General features: G+C 43.4%; 1 protein-coding gene across 2 annotated transcripts in view; it reads left to right on the plus strand.

Annotated features, from left to right (window-relative positions):
* ITPK1 (inositol-tetrakisphosphate 1-kinase) overlaps positions 1-26,638 on the plus strand; it is a 158,565-nt gene extending 131,927 nt beyond the window's left edge. The window contains exons 5-10 of one of the 2 annotated variants that reach the window (XM_086463609.1): positions 9,898-9,996; positions 11,880-11,920; positions 16,600-16,765; positions 18,925-18,992; positions 20,467-20,629; positions 26,212-26,638. In XM_086463609.1, coding sequence (XP_086319735.1) covers positions 9,898-9,996; positions 11,880-11,920; positions 16,600-16,765; positions 18,925-18,992; positions 20,467-20,629; positions 26,212-26,534 — 860 coding nt within the window. In that variant the 3' untranslated portion in view covers positions 26,535-26,638. The remainder of the gene's footprint in view (positions 1-9,897; positions 9,997-11,879; positions 11,921-16,599; positions 16,766-18,924; positions 18,993-20,466; positions 20,630-26,211) is intronic. The other variant, XM_086463610.1, reaches the window with a different exon arrangement.
* Positions 26,639-27,720: the final 1,082 nt, after the last annotated feature.

The following is a 27,720-nucleotide window of genomic DNA, read 5'->3' on the forward strand; positions in this document are numbered from 1 at the left end:
AGAATCACCTCCGTTGACTTGCTGGCCACATTGCTTTTGGTGCAGCCCAGGATGTGGTTGGCTTTCTGGGCTGCGAGCACATGTTGACAGCTCATAATCAGTTTTTCATCCACCAGTGCCCCCAAGACCTTCATCTAATCTCTTGCAATTAACTTTGTGTTCACATACAGGTGAGTTGTTAAAGCAATAGAAGGCCAGTAGTTATTCTCGTTTCCCCTGTTGTTGATGGCAGTGTCTGGAATAAGAGCTGAAAGCTTTGTTCTTCCGTGGCTCGAGCTGGGGCATGGCTGCTGCAGGAGACTTGCTGTACTATGGAGGCTTGATCTGGGCATTGGCTGATACTGTCAGAGCCCCGTCCAGCATGTCCGTGAGATGCCTCTTTACCTCAAGGGGAGTTTTGTCACTATTTCACAGTCCGTGTGGGCTGCTGCTTTGCCTCTGATCCAGCATGTATAGATTGAAAGTGGTATTTACTGAAAGCGTGGGACATGCATTGTGTAGTCACTCCCAGGATTTAGCTTCCAAAAGCTCATTAAACTGATCTGGTTAAGGGCCATCAGCCCTCTTAGATTAGAGCTATAAAGAGCTTCAGTGGACTGTACTCTTCTGGGTACTCTAATGTCTGCAAATGAACTCTGTCATGGACAAGAAAAAGCTGCCTGTGTCATGTCTGTCGTCATGCCCCCTGCCATAAATATACTCACTGGTAGTTTTCTTGTTTATTAGACAATGTACTCTGTGCAAGGCACAGAGAGACTGATTCTTCGACCAAGAGGAATTAACTCACTTAAGTCAATAGAGTTACATGCAAATAAAATCAATAAGGAGTTCAGCATTAGGCCTTCAAGGCTCACCTTAGATTCCTGGAAATGATTTGCATCCCATAGCGTGGAGCAAACTGGTGCTCTGCTGTGAATTTCTCATGTGTATCCGTTGGTTATGAGGAACCTTGGTGCTGCATTATCTGTGCAAGCATGTGAGGGCCCTGGTGCTTGCACCTTTCCTTCAGGCTCCAACGTATAGTGTATAACAATATATTTGCACCAAATCTGGTGCACACTAGCCATTTTCAAGCTGTGTATGTTTATACAGGGAAGTGCAGACCACTCGCTATCTGTTGCTCACCCAGCATCTAGGCCAGGGGGATGCAAACCGGCATCCCACTGGCTCTTGTCCTGGAGATGTGTAGTTTGCAGGTGGGAATTTATGTTGGAAATTGTTTTGTACTAGTCTAAGTAGCTTCTCAGCTCAGTGTTTGGGAGAGGAAACATGAAATAAGCTGCATTTGGATCATTAAATACTTTTTGTATTGCAGACAAAGGAGTTCTGTTTGGACACTGGCTCTTCCTTCTGAGACTCATTTATCATTCTGTGTACTAGGGTAGTCCATGTTGGTAAGAGTACTAAAATCAGAGACTTCTGTTGCTTCAGAACAGCAATTTTAGGCTATCAGTCCTGTGTCCCACGTATATGGGTAAGCATGTGAAACAGCAGGTGCAAATTACTGTTGAGAGACAGTTGAGTTGGCTTTAATCAGGGTTCAGGTATTCAGGCTGAACCTGACGTTTGCATTTTAATATAGAGCAGACACACAGGGCAGATTTTGCAGTGTCTCTGTTCTGAAAATGCCTTTGGGGTTCCACAGATACAAATAATTTCAATGCCAGGATTCAGAGTAGAACATTATTGGGGTAAAAATGCAGATAAAGTCTTATTTGAGCTTGCCAAACCATCCCTTTCATTTTTTTTCCTTGATGATGAAAATGGCTGTCATTCCTCTTGCAACACTGGAAACACTCCAGCCTGTAAAATGGTTCCCCAAGTACTGGTACGGCTTCAGTGCTCTAAGGAATAAATGTTACTGTTTCGACAAAAGCCATTCTAGCAGGTTTTCCCCACCCTTTGTCGTTGCTTATCAGAGAGTTTTGCCTGACATCTTCTTTGCTCAGAGACTAAGAAGCACCAGAAGGTTTATTTCCTTCTCTTGGAAAGTTCGTCCATTTCCTTCCTTTTTCGGTGGTCAGGCGTACCAGAGTGCCTCCTTAAGAGCCTTTGCATGTGATGCTACTGAGAAACCTGAAAAACGGTGGAGGAGGATGAACTGAAGTTGCTAGGTAGTCCAGTCTCTTGAGTAATCCTGTCGAACTGCAGGAAATAGTCTTTACCTTTTTTGTGCAGTAAGTGTATAAACATAGCCAAAATGCTGCATTTTTCAAACACCTAAAGTCATGTGTTTTAATGATTGGGGAGGGGGGAGTAGTTGTGCTTGGTTTTTTTAAATCAACTGCAAAGCTTTCTGTTCCTTGCATTTGCAAGGTGGTGGGTAACTGCTCTCACCTGCTGAAAAAGGAGGCTGTTTGATGATGAACACGTATCTCCCAGCCTTTACCCTGTCTTCTGAATGAGTTAAATCTTTCACCTCTTAACTTGTTACATTTCTGGGAGCTCACTTTATCGGGCTGTGTCACTGAAAGTGTTTCACCACAGATCTAGTTTAACTGAAGGCATGTCTGTAGCTGTACTCCTCTACCGCCAGGTAGCTATGAGGCTCCATCACCACAAGTGAGCTGAATGCTTGTTTGCAGAACCTGCCTCTTTCAGCCTGAGCACACAAGAGATGAGACGAATTCCTTTCTTGGGAATCAGAAAGGAGCATCCTGCTCACTGGGGAAAGTGGGCGTAAGTTGAAAGTCTAGATCTAAAAGGTAAGGGAGGATCCTGTACAGACCATAGCTTTGTGAAATGGTTGTCTCTGAAGAAGAGTTCAGTTTGGGGGAAAAATACTGATCAGGTTGCCTTTACTTTTACTTTTGCCTTTATTTCTTCCTTTCATCATTTCACTTCAATCTAAGCTGACTTCATCATGTATAAAAACTGTAATTAGCACTTGTAAATTGCATGGAAATGGCAAGTTATTGGGAATTTTTTGAATAGTTTCTTCTTTATATTCAGTTGTGAGATTTCCTCACTTGCTGCCAAAATGCTTCAAAATCACTACTTTATTAGAAATGAAGGCTGTTGCTTTGCAGATGTTCCATTTGACATAGGTATTCAGAGTGCAATTCCTTGTATGTCAAGCTAGAGTAAGTCTGCTCTGCCCTCTTGTGTCTTTGGAATGTGCTGCCAAATGCTCCCCCAATACAGCTGCTTTATCATGAGAACTGGAATTTTCCCCGCACAGACTTAAGAATTCAGGACGCAAACATGCATGTATTCAGATATGGGTTGGTTTTTCAGTGATGAATACAGATCAACATACGTTTGAACTAAACCTGTTCTGCCAATATTCCTCATGCACACACTTCTGAGGAGAAGGGAAAACAATTTGAGAATGTTTTTAATAAAGCTCAGAAGTGCTAAAATAAACCTGGTTGAACACTCTAAAGTTCTGGGTTTTATGTATAAAGTTGTGAGTTTAATGAAGCTTCAACAAAAAAATTATCTACTAGAGGAAGGAGTGAGGAAGGGGTTCTTGCAGATGATAGAGACTGGGCTTCTGTGAAGCTGTGGGTTGGCTTAGCTTGGCTAACTCCGTGATGTACCAACTTTTGACCTTAGCAGAAGTGACAGTCCAAAACTATGATAAGTTTACGGTCATTAAAGGGATTCTGAAGCAAAAAAAAACCCTAGTCACGTAATGATTTAAATTAAGATACCTTCAAGATAAGGTTCAGCAGCATGCTAAAAAAAGAACCTGCCAGCTTCTCTGTGTGATTGGTTGGGGTTTTTTTGTGTTGAAAATGAGCTTAGGAGGCAGGGGTGAGCTGGAATTTTAGATTTCTTCCCCTTATTGTATTAGGAGAAAAAGACATTGCCCTGGTAGTGCATCCTCTCTATCCCCCCAGGAGCAGCATGCAGCAGTGCAAGCTGCTGGAAGCTACAGTTGACTGAAAATATATTTATTTTTAAAGAGACTTAAGCATTTTCAAATCCCAGAGCCAACTATTCTATTAGAGTGGCTTTTCTCAACAAAGTAGGAGGGTTAGAGTTTGATATGGTCTGCTGTAAATCTTTCAGATAGCTTGCGGCTTAACATTTGCTCCATGAGCATTGGACGATGACTGACCTGAGCCAGTCCTGATTTTGACACGGATGTTTTTCTCATTATCTTAAGAGTGTTTCCAGCAGAGACCCAACACTTTTCAGGAGCAGCTTTGTCATTTCTCTGCATAGAGCATTGTGCGATGTGGAGGTCACACACCCTGTGTCTTCAGAAATAATCCTGGCAGCCTTTCCAGCCACAGAGAGCAACTCGGGCACAAGCTCTGCTCCATTTGTAATTGCTAAGCAGAATTAGGGGATCAAACACTCATGTGCTTTGGGCCAGACATTGATGCTCCTGTTGCCTTCTGTGTGTAAACAGAGAAGATGCTGATGATGAGACAGTACTCACCCTGGTCAAAAGATAGGATATTCTTGAGTAAACACCTTTTGTTCTATTTTTCTCCAGTAACACTCTCAGGATTTTGGCTGCTGATGCTCAGACTGAAGCTTCAAACAGCTTGTTCAGCCATTGTAATGACCCCAGTAGCATTGAAAAGTCTTTCCTGAAACTCCTTCAACCAGCTCCATAAAGCCCCTCCTTGCCAAGGGGAGGCGAAGCCTTTTCCCTACTTTGCAAATGAGAGCTCAGAGATAGAATGTGTTTGGTGATAGGGTTATGGTCTAGTGGCAAGAGGTTGGTGGTTCTGGAAATAATTACTTGTTCTTCAGCCTGTCTGCTCTGCTTCTAATCCCTAGATTATGTAGTGAAGGATGGTGAATTACGAGGTAGGGAGACATGTTGAGACTATAAATCTGAAGTTTAACAAGCAGTGGCCACATCACTGTGTTGTTTTTTTTTTTTTCTTAGCTACAGGTTTTGAGCTCTCCTCACAAATAACCATGAACTCTCTTTTTAAACTACTTTTCTGAAGATGTTTGTTGATCTATAAATGTAGAGTGTTGGATCTGCAATTTATTATTTGTTGTCTTACCTCTCCAAAATCGTAAGGACCAAAGAAATCTGAATAGGAAACTATTTTACGGTTCTTTTGTTCTTGTGGTTTCTTTTTTCCCCACAGTGATCCATAGCGGTCCTCTGTCAGTGCTTCTCAACCTTTTATATTGCAAGGACCATCTACCCTCATCAAAAACCATCCAGGGACTCTCTCGTACAGCCCTGTCACAGTGGTTCGCATTTACTATCTTGTAAGACTTGGTTCAACTGGAAACAGCCGTGTATTAGCCTTATTTTTCCTCTACCTAGTGTTAAATGGGAGTGTGTGTTCAGTGTTGGGTTTCTTGTGCCTTCTTGCTTTTGGGGGTTTGGGTGTCCTGTAACTGTTTGGCAGTCTGTCTGGAGGCCACCAGTCGTGCACAGGTCCTGGGTAGAGTAGCTCTGCTCAACATCTCTTACTAAAACAAGTCCCAAGCATAAAGATTTCTACCGATTCGCACTGCCAGAAAACTTTTTTTCCCATCCAGTATTTAGTCTGCACCTTCGCCACCTTTGTATCCCATTCCTCCTGCCACTGTTTTTGAGCTTCGTCCGGAGTAAGCCCCTCCTTGGCACCAACACCCTAGTTTGAGTACTCTCTCTTACTGGTTAGCTGTATTACTCATGCTGTAAACTGGCCTTCATCAGTCATGTTTCCAACCTTCATAATAATGTTGTTCCTTCATGGGAATGGAGCAGTGCTCTGACAAAGCTCACCCCAGAGCTGACTGCCCCAGTGCTGGGGGGGGGGGGGGGGATGATTGCTGCCTGTCACCTGTGGCGTGTTAGCGCTAGCTTCCCTGCTGTCTTCAGAGGTCCCACTGCAAACATTTCCCCTGCATTTGCAGTGAATGTGATCCCAGCCGTGATCTCCATTCAAAGGTGATGGAGGGATAAAGTGTAGGTAGCAGTGGAAGAACAGAAATGACAGTTGAAAAAAAGACCCCTATCCCCATTTCTTCATAGAGAAAAAATGGGGATAGGGGTGAGAAAAAATGCAGAAAGTAAAAAAGAGGAGAGCGAGAGCTTCCTACGAGTCAGATAATCTTGAAGAAAAGGGTGAATAATTTAAGGAAAATGTGTAAAGCAGACACCACAAAGTTTGTGCCAAGGCATACAATAAAAAGGAGGACAGAGACGGAGGAGGAACACAGTGACAGCATTTTGACTTTTAAATTTAATTATGATGTGTTGTTTCTAACAACAAAAATGCTACAGATGCTTTTGGTACTTGTCTGAAGTGAGAGCTGAACCGTGTCCTGATCTGAAGAGTCTTTTCCTTGTTGCTGTTAAGTTGGCAGTTCTGGACCTGACATGGTCCACCTGGAGTCCTAGCTATGTTTCAAAGACAGGTCCCTGAGAGACTACCAGGCACTTAGGAAAAGTGTGCTTTTTCTGTGTAAAAGAAAGTAAGTGTAAGTGTACCCTATAAAAATGTACAACCTCTTATATCACAGCAGTCCTTCGACTTATAGAGAGATTTTTCCTGCTGGTATCTTCAGTTCAGTAAAGACCGCATGAAGATAGGGTTAATAGTTATGGTTATCCGTTTATCATGTGATTCAATGTGTATACCCAAAGGGAGGGAGGAGTTTTAGTTTCAGATCTGAAGTGGAAAGCATAGAAATTGTGTTCATAGTAATCTCTTGGGAGCTAGGGGCACTTGTATGCGCCCAAGGATGGAAGATGAGGCAGAGTCTTTTCCAAACTTGCTAGTGACATCCCAATGCACAGCTTAGGGCTGCCTAACCGATGGTCGGCTCCTTGCACAGGTTCTGGGTTGTATCAGTTCTGTGTCCTGACACACATACAGAGTCACTTCTGCTAGTGGTGCACAGCCACTGCAGCTCCATGGGAGGCGTGCCATGGCTGTGGCCTCATACTTTAATAGCTCTCAGATTGCTTTATCGAAGTGCTTCGTCCGCACTCGGGCGCTCTGGTGCAAATGAGAATATTGCTTGGGTTTAGACTGGAGGGTTAGGCTGTAGTGTCAATACAAAGGGTCAGCAGCGGGGCCAGACTCACGTCGCCCATTCTCACCTCTAGACTGTTATGTTTATTGGTTTGTGTATTTATTGTTGTCCTTTTTGGCAATGGTTTCCCACGGTGACTAGTCACTACTGGTTTGTGAAGAAGCAGTGACAGTGGCCAAGGGTCCAGCACCTGACCGCAGCTCAGTAAGATGCTGCTAACATAGCTTACCTTGACTAGAGGAGAGAGCAGGTTCAATGTACCACTGCGTGTTCATTTGCTACGTGGATTCTATGGTGTAGTTCCATGCTGATGTAAAACATTATTGAGATTGACCCTCGACCGTTGAATTAGGTCTGTCCTGGACCTCAGTGCACAAAAGGTGTGCTGAGACTGCTGCCAGTCTGATAGCCGGTGCTTGGTGATGAGAGAAAGCGTCAGCATGTGTCTGCTACCCTGGGAAGGAAAGGATCATCGCTGGCAGCTGGAGGACTATTTTTTTAAACTTAGAGCTGCCTTCAGAACTGCAGTGTGTGCAATTAAACTCAGAGCAGCAGCTTTCTAGCTGTAGGTCATACTGAGATCTTGTGTTGAGTGAGAGTTTGTTCGTCCTCAGGTCTGGCTGTGAATTAATGGTCTGTTTTAGAGGCATCAGTGGGCTAGGATTGCCTTCTTGGTGGAGAAAATGCCGATGCTGTACAAAGTCAGCAGGAGCACTTTGAGATGCTTAGAGTCTTCTCTGCTACTTTTTGTTGATCCAGATGGTCTTTTCTAAGTAAAAGGTCAAAATAAATTAGTTTGTCCCTTGCTTCATCTCTCTGTGCAAGTGTCATGTAGATGTCAGGAACGCTGAACCCCCCCTGTCTCCTGTTGCTGTTTGCATGGGAGAGAAATGGAGGGAAGTGAGATGGAACCATACGTCCCTCTGCATCTGCACTCTGAAGACAAAGTTATTTGTGAGCCTTAAGCATATGGGTGGGAGAGCTGCCAAGCCGAAGTTGTTCCCAAGTATCTGTAAACTAAATCTGATTCCTTAAATTCATCCAACTAAGGAACTTTTGCTCTGGCAAAGGCTTGTAAATATTATAGTACCTGTCACTTTTGGATGCCGCTTTCTGTTTTCATGGCAGTGAACTGAAAGCTTTGAAGTCTGGGACGTTTTGTTTAGCTTTGTAGAGGGTGACCTCAAAGCATCCATCTTTCTGCTCCTTTTAGGACGTATAAAAACAGTCTTTTCGCAGAAAACTTCTTGTAGCAACAGTATTGCTAATGGCCAGAGTTCTCAGATACTCTCGGAGTATGGAAGCATATCTTGAGATATGTATACCAAAATACAGAGAGTTTTGCCTCTGTTATTTTGAGTGATTCGATTTTCTCTTCTGTGTGAGGGAACATGCATAAATTTGTATTTATAATGAAGTGAAAAACATTGCTCTAAGCAATGCTTATAAACTGGTTCCTGGATGCACTGCTCTCTCAGAGTATATAGTTAGTTTTGCTGGGGTTTTGGTTTACATATACTTTTCAGTTTCTGCACCATCTGCACAGCATAGCCTCCACCTGTTTGGATTCTCGCTACTCACTGAGACAGAGTGGAGAGTATTAACAGTCATGTTTTGCTTATTTTCAAGACAAGTTGCTGGTGGGTATAAACCTGTGACTTGAGTTTGCCAGATACAGTTGGTCCCATCATAGTCTTCAGTTGCTTCTCGGAGGAAAGTGTCACACTTTTTCTCTTGAAATAAGTCGGAGAAGGCAGTTTTGGCAGACCTGTTCTGAATTGCTGTTCAGTAGACACAGCTAACTTGACTTAAAACTCATTTGTGACTCCAAAGTTGACCTGGCTACAGCTGAAACTCCATGGAGGCAGTATTTTTAAGACTGTGCTTATTGAGGAGTTAAGTTGGATAGTTGGTCTTACTTGGGTGATGTTCTAGCTTTGACTTTGTCAATGTACACGCAGCTTTTGTCTGAAAGTCTTTGGGCCCACTGACCTGTCCCAGAACCATGGCTGAAGCCAAGGTTCTCTTTGCACTTGAAATTGCCACCCACCCCTCATGAGCAGTGGAGATTTTTGCTCAAGTACTTCGAGTCCTACACTGCTTTCCCCCTTTCCTGCTGTATTCCTAGGGGAATCAAAGTTCTCCTACAGTGAACAGAACGTGAATCCTAGAGCAGTTAAGCCTACTGAGTCACTAAGAGGGCTGGGGTTTGACTCCAGCCTTCCTACAACTCCTCGTGAACAAGCATGATGTCAGAAGAAACACTGTGGAGCAGACCTGCTCTGTGAAATTTTACCGTGATTCCCGTGGTTTTTCTCTTTAATCAAAGTCCACTGAGCAGTCTTGCCAAGCATCTAGTGTCTCAGCAGTGCTCTGACTGGCTTTGCCAGACCAAGTAATCACTGCTTTCAAGGTAGAGGGATCCCAGTGGACAGTGGGATGTATTACATGGCTGGCACCTTGACTGAAGTAAATCCTCACTGGAATCTGCCACCTGAGAGGCCCTACAGTAATGATGGCTTTGTGAGACTGCCTACTCCAGCCACACTTGCAGACCATTCAGGCTTTTGAAAAATGCTTTAGAAAATTATGCTTGAAGGCATAATGTTGAGAGCTAACATCCCAATTGCTTTTCACCTCACTGGCTAAGTCTTGTGCCGCTACATATTCCTAAGCAGATGATTGTTTTTCCTGCCTAACTGCGAAAATATGGGCTTTATATTTCCATTTAGATTATCTGAAAATTGGGCTTTTCATCTTCTGAAATGTTTCCAGAAACCCAAATTCAGACCTATCTGATAATCTTTCCGGTGCTTTAATACCAACTGTTAAAGTAAAGCTAGCTATCAAGAAGCAGTTAGTATGGAGAGAGCTGGTGATGATGCAGCTGAGAAGCTAAACCCCTCATCGCCATTTGAGTCTTTTTTCTTTTTTTTTGTCTTGCAGATGAGAGGATCTGTTCACCACCCTTTATGGAGCTGACAAGTGCCTGTGGAGAAGATACCTTGCAGCTTATAGAGAAGAATGGACTGGCATTCCCATTCAGTATGTACTTGGGCTTTTCCTTGGTGCTTCTACTAGGTTCTGAATATTGCGCATGCAACCCCCAAGACATAAACAACACTGTAGGGGTGTGAGTTTCACTGTTGAAGTGTCAGGGATCTTAAAATCTTCCTGAAACAAATGCTCTGAAGCAGTCTGCTTGGAATGTGGAACAAACCCCCTCCCTATCAGCTTTTACTTTGCCTTTTATTGATTCAGTTCCTTACTTTAAACACCTTGCTACAGTAAACACGCATTCCTAGGAAATGCTGATAGTTCTAACAAAGTTAGCTTCTTGCCCTGAACTTGTGCAAGAAGTTTCTCCTGCCAGCTGCGTTCATTATTTTTCATAAGAAAATCACTGCCTTGCTGACTGCCTCCTTTTCCCAGGTCCAGCCTACAAATTAATCTTAGAGGGTAGAAGAAAGAGTATAAAAATTGCAATAGATAGCAGACTCCAAGGGCCCACGCCCTCAAACAGCTGCTATGAACTGTTCGTGCTTTGTAGCAAGTTTCATTGTGGGGCTTGTGCTTTAATTCATTCCTTCATTTGCAGTATAAAATGAGCAGAATCAGTTAGTTGGTGTTTGTTCCTTTGGTGCTTGCCTAATTTGTAAGGTTGAGAGGTAAAGTCATGTGGAAAAAGCATGTTTTGCCCTCTTGGCCATTGCTCTCCCAAATGAGGCAGGTCTCCTGAAGCTAGATTGTGAAGCAGTAATTTAAAGCCCACTGAGTGGCTTTGACCCTCCTTCCTCACCCATGCACGTTGTCCTCTCAGTACAGGCTGGCTAGTGCTCAGTAGTCAGCAGTGTAGCCCATGTATTCAGAAGGCCTGAATCAACCACTCTAAAGGATGATGAAATTAAAAAATAACAGTGAAAATTACTATAACGTGGTATTGTGGGAGGGCCTTGTCTGTCTCCTCTCTTTTTTTTTTTTTTTCCCCTTAAAAATGCTCCTGCTTTCCAGAGCATGTGTCTGTGAGACATCATATACCACTTTGCAAAATTTCAAGTTACCAACTTATTTTGGACTCTAGTGCAGGTCATCAGACTTTCATAGCTGCCTGTCCTCCTGCCTGGCAATTCAACTCTTCCAACAACCCTCAAAGAAGTTTTGTCCTATCTGCCCCCTCACTACTTGCAAGTTTTCATCTCCTCTGCTTAACGTATAAATAACATCAGCTGTAGTCATCGTGTGGGCCCCAGGGTCTTCAGCCTTTCTCTGATTTCGTAGTAGCAGGAGTATGTTGTTTCTTTCCTCTTGCTGGTTTTAGGATGGAGGTGAGAACCAGGATATACAGACCATATAAGGAATATGAAGGAGAAAGAACTGCTGGGCTCTTTCTACTTTTTTTGTCCCCTTCTGTGGTTGCCTGCAAAACATATGTTGTATCTTAGTTTGATTCAGACCATTTCGTTTCCTGCTCTTCCCCTAAACCAGGGAGGTGGGAAAAGAAGTTGGTTTCCACTGTGTCCCAGTTCCCTTGTTTTCAGCCCAGTGATGTTTTGTGGTACCTGTAACGTAGCTCCAGTCCCAGGCAAAATCACATGCTTGTGAAGATGTCCTCTGAGTAGGCAGGATGGCAATACCAGTACTGGTACTAACTTCTTGGCTAATGCTTTGCACCTCTGCCCAGTCCAAATAATGACCTCTGCTTGCTTATTAGTTACAGGGAGAGGTTGAGAGAGTAGGACTTGGAGCAAGCCGAGCTTTGCAGTTGTTGAGGACATTGTTCAAGCAGAGGCTGTCACTGGTATCTGGTACAGTCAGTGCTTTGGTCTGGTGAACTCCGGTGTTTTCACATGTGGGTGGGAGTGGATTTATAAGGGTTCTGTGTGTACTGTTTCAGTGGTGCATTGTTTTTTTCTTTTTTATTTACCCAGTTTGTAAAACCAGAGTGGCCCATGGAACCAACTCTCATGAGGTGAGTTAAAAAACTTTTGCAATGTTATCCCCCTCCTTTCAGTCCTGCCCCCCACCATAGTGCTTTGGCCAGTGCTTTCTGATCCTGTAGGAGGCAGAATGAGGGCTGTGCCCAAATGACTTCCCTTCCCCCACCACTCCCTCATGTTTAATTACACCATTACTTTTTCAGATTTATCTGAAATTAAGTTAAATATTACTTTAACCTCTTGGCTTGGTTCTCTCTAGCAGTTTCTAGCTTCTATCATCTACTTGCTTCTAGCAGTTTGTAGGCTCCAATCAGCTCTCTCTGCAAGGAATCTCCTTCAGCCTCTCCTGTAGTGGGAGGTCACACTAAGTGATGTTTCTCTTCCAACATGTATGTGGTACAGGTGAGACATGGTTTTGTGCTGCAGATGAAGCAGCTGGTTCCTATCCTTAAGGGGAACGGAATAGCAAATAGAGATGGTTTCCAGGCATGTTCAGTTGTAATAACACAGTTGGAGCTGTGGGGAGAAGTGGGCTGGTAGAAGTATCTGCCTTTCCTCCTTCCCATAAGGCAATTGCAGTTAAAATGATTGTGTATTCCTGGAAGGAGTGCATTCCCTATGAGCCTAGCTTCCTCTAAATTTAGGCAAGTTGAGTCCTGTTTTAATTATTTTCCGTTTGTGCTTCCTGCCTTCCTGCTTACTGCAGCTGAGTTTTGAGAATCCAGCACTCACTGCTGGCTCTCCTAATGCCTGGCTTCCTTTGTTAGCGTGGTCATTGGTCCAGGTTTCCCAGCTGCTCCTGGAATATGCAGTATGTTTCTGCAGTGTCTCTGAGAACTGAAGGCCCTGAAGTAAATTCTAAATCTGGATGAGCAGAATGGCTGTGGCCGAAATCTTGAGTGACCAGCACTTCCTTTTAAAAATGCAGCAAGATTTTTTTCATGCAGGCCTCAGCTTGGATTATTTTACAAGACGACAGGCAGTCCTGTTAGTTTACTGGAGCAGACACTATAAATTTTTGTTCTCATTCCCAAGAACACTCGGGGACTGGATTGTTAATGAATTTAAGACTCCAGCCTTCCTGTTGATTTTTCCGTCAAGAATTTCTCCGCAACTGCAACCTGAAATGCATGAACCTCTCAGTCCTTGTCCAGTCAGGCTTGGACTTAGTTTCCCTAGTGTATCTTTCTTTGCTCTTCCTACATACAGTGCAGACATGCCTTAGCTTCCTGCCAGAATTCCATTTGCTGAGCAAAAGTTAGTCTAAAATACAGTTGTAGGCTGCACTTTATCACAGGAACTTATGACTAGAGCCTAGGAGGACCCCTGGAAAAAAGCCTGAAATCTTGGGTGGTACTTTACATAGTTAGTAGTAGTCATCACTTTTGGAGTTGCTGAGTTCTCAGGAGTGATCCAAAAGTGTATTTATGATCAGAGAGAAACTGTCCTGTAATTGCTGTTTTGTGGTCAATAATGGTAAGGGAAGCGTCGAATAAATTCTGTGCTTACAGTACGCTCTGTCTAAAAGATGAAGCAGAGGTCTAGAAGCAAAAAATTTTTGCGTGTTTTGTTAATGACTCCCTCTTCGGCTTTTGGTAAATCACTTCATTTTCTGTAGACATATTCCCACCACAGAGCTGACACTGGACCTAGAACACACCTGACCAGAAACCTGCTTTTCTTCATGAGATGATTATTCAGAAGGTTCAAGTACTGGCTAACGGGGACAGCTGAAGGTGCAGGCTTGAGTTTGGGTTTGGTGCCAGCCGAGGCTGGCAGACTCTGCATTTTGCAGTGGAAATACGAGCTAGTTAAGCCAAGGTGCTGTTCATTAGTCTTCTTGTGGTGTCCCACAGTTCTATATGGCCTCTGCACTAGAAGTCGCGTCAGCCAGCTCAGCACTTAAACCCCACATTGCCGGCACCGTTTGTTAGACTTGAACAGAGATGGTGCCTGAAGGTTGTCCTTCCTGGTTGCCAGCAGCTTTCATGAAGCTGCCGTGAGACATCACTGAGACCCATAATCTGAAGAAATGTGTCCGGAATTACTCTTTTTCTAAGTGTTGGGCAGACAGGAATCTAAAGGCAGAGAATCACTGTGGGTTTTGAGACTGAATTCCTTAAGGACATTGTCAGTACTAATTCTTGGTGCCAAATGTTTTGTTTTGCCTTCAAAAGAGCTCTGCATTTATAATGAGGAATACTATTTGGAAATTATGATATAAAGTGTTGTTCCCATGTTACTGCCAGACACAGCAGGTCTGTGCTAGATGACAAAGAGCAAGTGCACCCTGCAAGCGAATTCTTGGAGCTGTATTCATGCATGCTAAAAACTGTGAGACATCGCAGTGAACCAGCATAACACCACACCATGGGAGTTTTATGGGTTGTGTGCTAGTCCGTGGGGCTGTCAGCACAGAGCTTTGCAGAAGAGAGGTTTCACGTGGTTTCCAGTAGCCTAGGTCAATTCTGTGCCGAGAAGATAATCTCTCTGGGTTTCTACACTTCTGAAATAAGATGATAAGTACCTGTTCAAATTATGTTCGTTTGTGGGGATTAATTTAATATTTGAAGAGAACACTGTAAGAACAGCACAGTTCTTGCCAATATGATGTTGCAGGTACTACAATGCCAAAAGTATACACAGGAGGAGGGAGAGAGCAGTGTTTCTTGCCACCAGTGAGTCAAATGAGATGTGATGTTGTTGCCATGAATCATCTTGATAGACGATTCTGGTGGTTAGAGTAGGTTTCTTGCACAGGTTGTTACCACTCAAAAATTCACTCTGTGCTGTGCCATAGATAGCATCTGGTGTAATAGAGACAGAGTAAGAGTAAGAGTATCAGCTGCAAGTAGGTATTGAATGCACACATTGACTTGAACTCAGAAAATGTTAATCTACTGAGTCATTGTGCATGCATGCAGACAATTATGTGCTCTAATGTGGTCTACCAGATAAGGAGGAATAAGGACAAAAATGTGCTCAGACTTTTAAATATTAATGTGTAATGACTACATCATTTATCTTGGCTATGTTTTTGAACAACAAAACATACTATATTTACTATTTTTATTACTGGAACAAACAAGGTGTTAGCAAAAATTTAGTCTGAAAGTACATACGTAAGAGAGAGCACAAAGTGGTCAAATTTCTTTGTAAAATCCTTCCAGTGACCCTGACTTCACTAAAATACACTAATCTCAGAAAGCATGAAAACTGACAGGAAGCATATGGAAGGATCAAGCAAGCAGTATAACTCATCTGCACCATGCTGAGGCAGGACGCTCCATTTTTATTCTATTTATCACTGTGGAGTCACTGTGGGATGCAGAGGAATTCTTTTAGCCTCTCTGGACTGTCTTGCACCCCAAGTAAAACAATAGGCCCAAGCAGACCAGTTATTAACAGGTATAAGAAAAAACTTGTGTTTCAGAGCTTAGGAACTTTTCTGTAAGTGTTGTGCATCCTGCACTGACTGAGGTAGGCAGCAGGCTCAAGACTTGGATGGTTAGCTGTTGTCTTAAAGGCTCTTCAGAGGGGGAAGGTGCTCTAACCAAAGCATTCCTACCTGTGGGAGGGAGTTTTGCCCAGAGGAAGGGAAGATAAAAGGTATGTGAGGTTCTATGGCCTTGAACAATCCTTACTCTTATTCACCTGAGTACCAACATGCCCTACTGCCGCTGTGGATAACAAGGCCCAGCATCACTGGAGTAGTGAAGAGAGATCAATATTAAGATAACTAGAGCATAGCTTTTTCGACATTCTGAGGATGGAGGGCACACCTCAGTTCATCCTCACTGCTGTGTAGGGACACAATGGTATAAAGCAATTTCATGACCTGTGCCAGAATGGATTTGCTGCTGGTTCTGCTTAGGAGCTGTGGCAGCATCCATACTCCAATAACAAACCTGCAAAATGGGGCACTGCGGTTATGGTAATTGTATATGCATGCAGGCATGGTAATGGAAGAATCGATGGAAAGAGCAGTGTAACGTACTGAAGATGTGCTGGCTCATCAGAGTACTTCTGTGCACCTACCAGCATTGCTTCTGTGCTCTTTGAGACAGCTGTTGTTCATCATTCAGGCCCTGTAAATGGCTTCCTTTTTGGCATATTTGTTCCAGTCCTTTGAAGAGGACTATCCATTTGGAGTAATGGAGTGAAACCAAGCCGAGAAAATCATTAGGCCAGCATTTGCTAGCAGTAAGAACTACTAAAGTCTGAAAAAAGTTCTCTGATGATGTGGGTGAAGCCCTGGTACTTAGGCCATTGCAAGTGGACTGAACCAAACCACGGGAGATAAAGCTGGGGGGAAGAACTTGTGTAGTTAATACACAGAGCTGTTCCTTCTGTTGTTCTCGTGGTACATGCTTGTATTCAATACCAACTTTGTTGTCTGTGTTGGTCAAATGTTCTACCCTTTTGTTGTACCTGCAGTTTCAGTGGCTTCCCAACTGAAAGCAACAAATGAAATTGCAAAGAGCTGAGAAGAAAATGTTGATTGAAAATGAAAGCTGCACTGCCAGTAGGGTTTGGAGAGTTGTGTGTCAGTGAAATGAAACATAGTGAAATAGGACTAGCTGCTGAGAAGGAGTTCACAAGTGGTCAATATATATCCTCTGTAGATGTTCCCCCTTACTGCTAGTCAGGTTGTAGGTAGGCATGAAATTATTGAAAGACGTTGTGCACAACTGTGTGTGCGTGTTTCCAGATGGCGATCATCTTCAACCAGGAGGGCCTGAAAGCTGTTCGCCCCCCTTGTGTCATTCAGAGCTTCATCAATCACAATGCTGTGCTGTATAAAGTCTTCGTGGTTGGGGAATCCTACACAGTGGTGAAAAGACCATCTTTAAAGAACTTCTCTGCGGGAATCTCAGGTACGTTGTGCCAATTTAAAAGGAAATGTCAGTTTCCAGAGCCATGGCAGCAGACAGCTAAAAAGAAAAATATCTTTGAAGAGGCTGACAAAGTGAAGGCAGCTGGTTCTTATATACCGTGTTTCCTCTTCTGTATTATTTCAATAGGAAGGGAGATAACTCATCTGCTCTGGAATACATACGAATTACATTCATATAGTAAATATTTATGCAATGGTAACCTGAGTCTTACCTGTTAGAAACAGTGTTTTATGTCACGTGGAAAGGGGGAGAGAGAGAGAAATTTTCTCATTTCACAGTAAGTACATGTGTCATTTGTTCCGGAGTTTGTTTATAAATGTGCCTTGGAGAGAATTTCCTGGATTCTGTCATTTCAGAACTTCCTCTCCCTTTTTTTGCCTTGATTATGTTTAAATTAAAGATCACTTGTGCTCTCCCCGAAATGAACCTCTTGTGTGAGGCTCAGTGTTGTAAACCTTGGCTGGAAGTGTCCTTTGGTTTGTAGATACCAGCTGTGTTGGGGGGAAGGTGGAATGGATTTTTCAGTAAGGACTAGATCCTCTTATATGCCACTAGAAAGCAGCACTTGAAGAGTTTTCATTAAAGATTACTTAAATTTCCTTTATTGAAAAAAAAGCTCCTTTCCAGAGAAGTGCATTCTGTGGCACATCAGAAGCAAAAAGGAATTAGCAGTGCATGGATGGGAGCATGATCTGCCCGCAACTGGACAAAGCCAGGAGGTGGGGATGGGAGGGGTGAAGGTGTCAAACTAAAGAAGATGAATGGACAAGTGTCAGTTTCTTGTTGCTTTTCTTAGGGGTTTCTGCTGATCTTAGTGTGTCCATGTATGCTCACCGGTGCGTTCTGGACACAAATACGTATTTTGTTACATGTGTATAGTAGGATCTGGATAAAAGTCCTTGTCTGTAGATATGTATGCCTGTATTTACATTTATGTCTGCTCTATGTCCTGATCAAAATAAGTAGGCCAAAATTTGTGTTCATATAAACTATTAGGACAGCTGGTCTGTACTTTTGCTGGAAGGGTCATTTTAAGGCATCTTTCTATAAATGTCTTAGCTAATGTCTGATCTGGTAATGTAAGTCTTGAAAGTTTGCTGGAAGCCCACATAAAAATAAGATTTGTGGGCAGATAGGAGAAGTATCTGGCTTACTTACCCTCATCAGGAGCATTTAAGGCGGCCATGCTACAGGCACCTGACTAGGCAGATCTGACGATTAAGCAGATCTGACGATTAAGCAGATCTGGTGGCTGTGAGGCACTCCAAGACCTCATTGTCTGAAAGCATGGGGCCTTTCTAAATGGGAGGAAAGGCAAGAAGAGTATATGGTGGTGTCAGACTGCAGAGTGGATTTGGGTTTGCTTTTCACAGCTCCCCCATCCTTATTGTATGTGGCCCTGTGGCTGCTCTTAGTGTCCTCTCAGAGAGACCAGCATAGCAGAAATACTCTTGCTGGTGTCTCCTGCGTTGCTGAGGCTTTGGTCCAGATGTTCCCATGCAGGTTGTCTGTATAATGAGACTTGTGATGGATTTCACCCCACCAGTAAAACCTCCAGCACAGAGGTGCAGGTACAGTTCTCCCCATGGTACCCATGTTTGTGCTTCGGTCACCTCAGGGTATCTCCTGCATTCCTGTGGTGCCTCCAAAAGGAGGGCAGGTCCTGACCATGAAATGTACTGCCTTCCTCCATGGTGACAGTGCCCTCCCCAGGTTCACAGGGATCTTGGTGTACCCTGGGTGCTATCGTTCTACTGCCTGCAGTGAATGCAGCTTCTCCCTTCTCTCACATGCCTTCCCGTTGGAACTGTCAATTTGAGAATAGCAAAGTAGTAGTAATTAACTTCATTATCTTACTGAACTTAGTTAATTGGCTCTGATGAAGGAGAGGAAACTGGTTTCTGTTAACCCCGTGCAGTTCTATTTATCTGTGGTCTGAGGTCCAAAAACCGTGGGTGCCCGCCTGTGCAGGCAGCTTAGTGCCAGCAGGCAGGAGAGGCCCTGGGGGTGGCAGGGGACTGCCCGGTGGGATCAAAACTAGATTGCCGGTGCTGCAGTGCCATCTACTGTTCCTTGCACTAATCCTTTGGAAATGAAAATCTGGTACAAAGTTATTTACAACCTGCTTTTAATTCCAGACAGAGAATCAATATTTTTCAACAGCCACAATGTTTCAAAACCAGAATCCTCATCTGTCTTAACAGCAGTAAGTACATTTGATCTTTTTTCCTCTAGCGCGGGTGGAAAACTTATCTAGTCCTTTCTTATCGAAGGGTTAGTAGCTAGTGACTCTCCTTCACAAGTTGTCTGCTTCTGTGTTGCAGGCTGAGGTCTGTTTGGTACAACGAACCAGCATGACTGTGTCCCCCTCTGGTTTTCCTTACCGAGCTCCGGTGAGGAAGCACTGATGCAGCAGGGCTGTGTTGCTTGCCAGGCCTAAACTCCCCAGAGCTAATCTAGGCAAAGGGAAGAAGGAGGTTCTGAATGCAAATACCTGGCCTTTTCCTGTCCAGAGAGCTTAATGAGCATAAATCATCCTTCTAGGACTCAGTTCTGTGAGGAAAGACAATTGGTGAAAATTCAACCAGAGAAATTGCATTGGGCAGGGCCACAGAGGGCCAGTAGCTGTCTGCGTTGCGAGCATGCCTGAGCTGTGACCACAGGACCGTTTCTGGGTGTCTTCTGAGTCCAGCAGTGCCAGCACGCTGCACAGTTTCATGCTTGCATTACCAGTCCTTTTAATAAGCTTTGCACGTATGAATCCTAACAAGTTTTTGGGCACTTGACTGCTGAGAAAGTCACTTTACAGGACTGGGTCCTTTCAATCTCTGAGTCTCCAGATTCTTTTCTGTTTCACAAGCTCTACTGGGGAGTAGTTTCGTAGTCGGCAATGATTAAATTTGAAGTTGTGTGCAACACTGATAGGCATGCTAAATACTAAAACTAATTGTGCTACTCATAAATCCCTTTATGGCTAAATTTACTTTCAAACAGGGAGTGTATGCTGCTGTGGTTTACCTGCCATCTCTCTCATATACGCACTTGTGTAGGCATAATGGCATACTTCTGCTGCGTAACATGTTTAGAAAGTGAAGAAGATTACATCTGCCAGTCATAAGTAACCTGAGTTAGTCATAGTAATAAGTGCTTGTGGAATAACTTGTACATGAAAACCCACATAGAAGATACCCCCTTCAAGTTAGCCTCTGCCCTGAAGATACTGGCTGAGTTGTATTCTGTGGCTCAGAGTAAACTAATAGGAGTCTGTCCTGTCAGCCCTTTAACATAGGCCTTAATCTGCATTGAAATAACAGAATGATATCCAGAATATTTGCAGCACAGAGTTAAACATGCCAGCTGTATTTGGGTTTTTGAGGTGTAGATCTAGTACTTAAAATAGTGAGTCTGATTCTCCATTCATTCCTACACTGCTCTGTCCCTCGAGGAGCTGCACCAGTATGAAGAGCAAGAACTAGGTGTTTTAGAGCAGGTGAACTTCTGATATAGGAAGGATTCTGAATAATGAAAGCAGTTTCTCTTTGCTGTCTTTCTGTGTTTCATGCCACCAGTTCTCTGCAATCAGATTTGGTGGATATGCACCTGGAAACCTCTGAAAATCAATCTTTCCAGTAAAAAGACTTTTTCAGAGTCCCTTACTAATGTCTGTTTTTCTACTGTAGCTGGATAAAATCGAAGGAGTATTTGAGCGGCCGAACGACGATGTCATCCGGGAAATCTCTAAGGCGCTGCGGCAAGCTCTGGGAGTTTCCCTCTTTGGAATTGATATCATCATTAACAATCAGACTGGGCAGCATGCAGTCATTGATATAAATGCATTCCCAGGTGAGAAAGGCCTTTCCACTCATGCGTTGTGAAACTGTGCAGAGAGTGCTTAGTGTGAAGTTTTACTGCTGGTGTCTCACATCATTGCTTCCCGGGTGGTGGATAGGAGAGCAACAGCCACATTGCTCTGAGATCAGATACTGTTCAATTTGAGATGAGCGGAACCCTAATTTAGATGTGGAATGTGCTACTGAAATAAAAGCTCTTGGGAGATACGGTCAGATTTTAGTAGCCAGCTGTAACATGGCTGTCATACCCTTCCATGCAAAGGGATGCCCAGGAACTGAAGTTTGGGACTGTGTGCTGGGTCCTGGCCTTTCTGGGCCTGTCCCTCATTCTGAAGATGAAAAGAAGAATAATAAATTCTATTTTTGGAGAGCCTTTTAAGTTTTCTGGTTTTCCAGACTCTGTGCCATTAAAAGTGTTGAGGGGGTGGAAGCAGCAAACTGTTCCCTTGAAAATCTCTTCCTGTGCAAATTGATTCCCCACGAAAAGACATTTGTGCGCAAAAGCAGCAAAACCGGGAATCTTAAGAAGATGCTAAAATTGTTGCTGCAGCACAGAAGTTGCTGTAAAGAGTTAAATATCCTTGCAGGTTCTCATAAGTGCATCCTGCAGTAAAACAATAGAATAGAGCATGTGAGAACAGGTACTTTTGTCCTCCACTTTTTTTAGTGCAACATATGTCTTGGAAACAACTAAACAAGCTCCTTGACCACTGGAATTGTTAAAAGGCATTGTAAGTGTGTATAAGGGGAGGCGATAATGGTCTGTCACTTGTACTAAATTCAGTAGCCTAGCACTGGAAAAGAATACATCATCTCATTTGATGCTGTTTTGCTTGGGATTTTTCTCTTTGAGAGCCTCTTCTCGGTAGCTGAATAGTGGTGTTTAGACACCACAATAGAGACATACACAGGCTGTTACATAGTTTGTTTAACCTGTCATTGAAGACTTTGGGTTTTCAGTATGGCTGAGATATTTTTACATCTAGAGATCTTGCCCCGAGACCCTAGTCGTCTTAATCTTTCAGTTCATGCCTTGCTTGTCTGTCTCCACAGTGACTGGCTTCCTTTTGAAACTCCAGCGCTGCTATTCTCAGGTCACTTTGCATCTTCGTTGAACCATATGGTGTTGATGAAATCTGCAGACCTATGAAAACAATCTTCTGCCAAGAGCAGTGAAACAACCTAAATTGGGTGTCAGATGGAGCCATATCAGTTTTATGAATGGGATTGTATTTCAGACACTGGGTCTTGAAGTCAGTGATGCAGGACATTCTTTTGCAATCCTACATCCTGCATTTTGGTTTAGTGTTTTGGGGTTTTTGTTTTTTGTAGTACTGTTCTGGATTTGGTACTTGGCACAGGCTGAAATTCCCTTTCTTGAAATATTGAAAAGTCCAGATTGCGGAACAACTAGTGGCAACCTTAACTATTTAAAGAGAAATAATGTCTTCTTGTTGTGGCAGAAGTTTGCAGAACTGCCTTCAGCCTCATTCTCTGCTGTACTTCTAAGGCAATAGTTTTCAATATTCAGCCCAAGTCCTGTGTGTCAGTCTGCACAGTAATTGATCCTTGAAGAGACCTTGAAAAGACATTGAATTAATAGAGTGTTTTAGTTCTTGCAGGAGGCTTGAGAGCATGGGAAAGCTTCTTATACACAGATCTACGTTGTGTCTCTCACACAGGATTTTTTTTTATGGTGAACATGTGGGTAGTGAAGGTAGCTACTGGCTTTATCACCATGGGATAGGTTGAAGACCAGTTGGAGAAAGTCTAGAGGGTGGCAGCAGGGACCAGACTTATGGAAGAGAGAAGGCTGGGGGTAGATAAAACTGCCTTCAAATTTCTAAGAAGTAGCAGAACTGAGAGAGAGGAGCTGCTCTCAGGGGCTGCTGAGGTTGGAGAAGAAGCAATGGGGTAAAACACAACAGAAGAAAAGTTGTGTGTCGGCACAGAATATTGTGTTGCCCATAAGCATGTTCGGCCCAGGCAGCTGCGTTTCCCTTCAAGGGCTGGTGTGATTAAAGGCTGAGCAGCTTCAAGGGCTGACTTCGTTGATGGACCCAGCACCTTGAGAAGTTAAAATTCAGCCCTGCTCCAAAGAGTCACTGGTGGGCGGCATCAGCAGTGGGGTCTCACTGTTCCTGGCTCGGTGCAGTCCCAGGAAGGGCTTTTCATTGATCCTCTTCCTCAAGTCATCCTACTGTGCAAGGGTTGCAGTAGAGACAAACTGGAGCCAAGTTAGACCCTTCAGGGACCTGCTACATTATCTCCGCGCCACTGCTTTGGGGAAGAGAGGGGAAGAAGTGCCCTTTAAAGGAGCATTCACAGCCTCTTTCTTGGAGCTCAAGCTATGGCTTGCGGCTGAGGAAAGCCTTGTCCAACTGCCCAGAGGCTTGGCTTCTTTTTGTGTTTACCTTCCTTCTTGTGCTGCCTTTTGTGTTTACCGGGCTTGAAGCTCATTTGAACCTGCCATTCCATGGATCTCATGTTGAGATGAATTTAACGTCAGAATTGAGAGCAGAGTAGGAGGATGTTGTCTGTTCCACTAGCACCAGCAACTCTTCAAAAAGATTTTAAAGACAAATGTCTAAAAGGCCTATTGTGTCTCCTGTTCTGTGGGAAACCACCAGGACTATATTTAGCAGTGGTTACCAGCAGAGGTATTTAACTGTAGGCACAGTCACGTAGCATGTGAGTTTTATGTTTGTCTGACCTCAGGTAACTGAGAGAAAAGGTTCCACATAGCCTGCTGTCCTGTGGCCGTGGCTGAGCTCACCCAGCCTGAGCAGCAGCTTGAGTGCACGTTCTGCAGCCTGTCATCAGTATAGGTGAACTGCTGGTCTGTGTGCATATGTGTGATAGCTGGAAGCATCAGATCTGAACATGCACTTTGCGTGTGTAAATATGCTGCTGCAAATGCAGGACATGGGCTGTCCATTTCTCTCTGCCCAGGGGAAAATGCAGAAAAGCAGAGTATGTGCCAGATCAGGGAGGTAACATTTCTAATGCTAGCTTAAAAGTGCTCGTAGGCATTTCTTGACTCCACAAAGTGCAGGGGGGTAAGTACTTGTTTTCAGGTGCGTTGCTGGGTGGACATCCCTCCTATCCATGCTCAGCCAGAGGACTCTGGAGACTGTTCAACACAGCAAAATTCAGGCCTCTTGTAGACAAGCGTTTCCAAAATGGTTTCAGTGGGCAGTGCTAGAATAGTAGCTGCTGGAGCACGATTCATGCAACTTACACTTTGAGGTGTGCGAAACTTAGATCCTCCCCCTGATTCCTTGTGTGGCATGAACCCCAACTTCATTGTCAATGGTTTCTGAAGGTGTAATTTAATCTGCCCTTCTTGATTTTGTTATCATCACAGCCCAGTGTTGTCCCACAATTGCCCTTTTTGAGAGGGCCGCAGCAGCAGGCAGTGAACAGAGCAAGGCAATATCCCCAGAGTTTGCAGCCTTCCCCAGGCATCCTGTGGCTCAAGAGTTGAGACACTCTGGTTCTTTTCCTCCCTTCCTTGTATTTCTTTTTTACGAATGTGTGAAGTTTCTTCGGAGTGACCAGGCAGAATTACTTGGGCCTTTCCACCCAGTGTGCAGAGGGCTTCCACAGAGGAAGCCTGCCTGATCGGTAGAGCTTCCTTACACTGTAACATCTGCTGATTTCAGGACTGAATAACTGGCCAACTTATTCTCATTAAATATTTAAAGCAACTTCTTTGTGAGTTTACCAGGTGCCCTCAAACAAGGCTGTTTTGTTTTCAGTGAGCAGACAAGAAACACTCTAGGGTACTATGGATCTCCTCTCTGAATATTAAAGCTGTTACTATGGAGATGGCTTATTCCCAGGGTGTTTGAAGCACTCTGAGTAGATTTGAAGGCTAATCCCATGGCTTTTACATAAGCAAGAAAGCGTAACAAGCACCTCTGTCAAAGAGGTGGAGATCTTGTTCTAGCTCCCAGGACCAGCAGTAAGAGTCCTAGTTGCCCCTGCCGACTAATGGATTGTTGTGCGGGGCACTGGGAAACTTGATGTTTTTAAACAGATGATTTATTTGGTGAATCTGTTTAAGGGCCTTTGAGAAAGGAAGACTGGGAGCTGTTGTTTCATGCTGGTGTTTTGTGTGACCTATTAAGTATCTAGGAGAATTGTGACCAAGTGCAATAAAATCCAAAGCAATGTAACAGCCGAAATAAGAGTTAACTTGTTAACATATGGGTTATAAATACCCCATAAAAATCACCACATTTATCTTAAGGTGAAGTTATCCTCTTACCTTACATTTTTCAGGTAGTTGGGTTTTTATTGCCTGAGGAAGTTGTCTCTACAGGAGAATGGAGATTAAAATTGAGTTATTTATGGATCTGAGGGGCTCTTCTGGCCTGTGATTGCATCAGTAAAAGTGTTTTAAAATGTGCATTTACTTTGTGGTCTCTGGTTCTGCTCATGTACTGCTGTGTGCTATTCATATGGGGCTTTTAAACTGTTATTTATTGCTTCAGTCTCCTGTATTAGTACCAGGTCACCTTCAGAATACTTTTATAAAAACGATCAGCCTATCCCATTAAGTACACCGAATATCATATGTCACCTCTAAGTACTAAATCAAATTGATAACAATTTTAGGTAGTGCAGTAGCAGTTAAGAGCCATTTCAAGATATTGTACCGATATGTAGCATGTCTGGTTCAATTTTACAGTGAATACAATGATAAAACTGTGCCTGTACCAGAGCGTTTAAAATAGAGCCAGAAGCTTTGTACACCTACTGCCATCCTTTGTGTCGCCAAAAATGTTATGTCTCCTGGTATTTGAGCAACTGTTTTTAACCAGGAAACTTGTTAGACTGCATTGTAAATTGTCTGGAATTGCTTAACACAACATGCAGAAGGGTGGTTTCGGTACTGAAATAAAAGATTGATGTTTCTACCAAATGCTGTATCATTGATATGTGTTTACTGTCCCTTGAGTGTTTTTTCAGACATTGCTCGTAGCAGGGAACCTGTTTTAAGTGCCAAGTTAGGTAAGATTACGCGAGCGTCACATTGCTGCTTACACAGTGGGAAGCTGCCTTTTCTGTGGGGTATAATGCCGGCCCCACCGTCCTCTGGGGTTTCCTTAACTGAGGGTATTGCTGGGCAAATTCTAGAGAGTGTCCAGACCCTCAAGGAAACAGTGTTAGAGCTACTTTCTGTAGTAAACCTGGAAACAGAATGAAAAAGGTCAACATTATACAACAGAGTTTGTAACTTAGAGAAAAACCTGGACTTGGCAACAAATGATAGAATATACCTAAAATTATGTGTGCACATATATACTTGGGAGGAAAAAGAAACAGAAAAATTGAAAGTTTTCTCATTGAACTGAAGTACTTTTGTAGCAGGGGTCTCTGTTCCTCTTTATGGTAATCTGTTCATGCAGTCACTCAAAATGATGTCATGGAAAAGAAGGCTTTTTGTTATCACTTGGAAGGGAAGGACAGCTCAAAACAAAAAACTGGTAGAAGCAGCCTTTCAAAGAACTTACGAAAATTACTTAATTGCCTTTTTTTTCTCTCCTTCATTTTTCCTCTTTTCAGGGTATGAGGGTGTTTCTGAATTTTTCACAGATCTCCTGAACCACATAGCTGCTGTCCTGCAGGGTCAGGCACCTGAGGTGACCCAGCTAAACCATAGCAAGCTCCTGGCAGAGCAGACCAGCGGGATCATGGACGAGCGGATATGCTGCGCTAGCACAGGCTGTCTCAGCGTCATGGGAAAAGACTCCTCCTGGATTGTGGAAAGCGAGACCAACAGCTCAGTAAAACTGCAACACCAGAGACTAGGCTGCAACTCGGCAGTGTCCCCCAGCTTCCAGCAGCACTGCGTCGCTACATTGGCAACAAAAGCTTCTTCTCAATAACTTGCCAATGCCATGGACTGAGAAAAAGCCACAGGGATACAAATTGTGGTCCCAGAACCAGATCCGGCTATAACAATACGATTGCGAAAAACGAAAAACAAAAACAAAAACAAAAAACAACACAAAACACAACACAAAAAGGCAAAATAAGAAACCCTTCCATTTGATTTAACCTGATTTGCTGATGAAATGGACTGAAAGGCAGAGGGCAAGAAAATGATTCAAATCCATTTCATCAGATTCCAGTTGCAAATCTGTAGTGAGTTTACACACATGTGGGTTTTAACACTAGGCCTTTCATTGTGGGAGGGTTGCTCTTTTGTTTCTATTGTTCTTTGTAATCACTGGTGACCAGCATTTTAAAATCGGACCTCATGGTATCAAGAAGATAATAATGTTGAAATGCAGTGTCTGAATGTAACAGTGCTAGAGATTTTTGCCTAAAATACTCCTTGTTCCCTTTTTCCAGGTAGGCCGTTGCAAAAGAAAGCTAAGACAACTTCAGTATCACTAAACCAAATCTATTGAAACATTAACCAGTCAAAATGTTGACAGGTAGCTTGCTGTGAAGCTGCGGCACTTTGAGTAGGACAGAGCAGACTGGTTGTTCAGGGTGCAGAACCAAGGTGACCAGCCTGGTTCTAGCATTGCAGTTCTTCCCACAGGCCTTGTTGCTTCAGTTGAAAGCAGCTTCTAACCACGCTTGCCAGCAGCGACGCATGTTTCGTCCAGACAGGGTGCCGATAGTTAGGTTGAGTTATTGAGTAGATTAAAAATCATCCTTTCAATCGTCTGCTAGTGGTGAAATCCTAGAATAGTTAATGGAAGCAGTTCATCTCTTAGCAGAGAGTTTAATTCTTCCTCCATTGCATTTGTGAGGACTCTGGGACTGCTCTGCAGAAAGGCTGGCAATCAGAGCCGTGCATTTTCCTTGGAGCAGTACACCCGATCTGTGGGTCCTAAGGGGTAACACAGTTGCTGCCTTCCATAGATCCATACTGGTGTGCGTTTTTTTTCTCTTTTGCAAATTAAATATAAGCAGAATTTTGTACCTTTGTATGAGGTAGAAGAACAACAGCTCTGGCTTAGAGACCACATTATTTTGTTGCAAGCTGCCAGATAAGGCGGTGTGATAATTTACAGTAGTGGTTTATACTATTTGTAAACAATAGCACAGCTAATTTGT

The sequence above is a fragment of the Leptosomus discolor genome, chromosome 3 (genome assembly GCF_034619465.1).
Source record: "Leptosomus discolor isolate bLepDis1 chromosome 3, bLepDis1.hap2, whole genome shotgun sequence".
Lineage (NCBI taxonomy): Eukaryota > Metazoa > Chordata > Aves > Leptosomiformes > Leptosomidae > Leptosomus > Leptosomus discolor.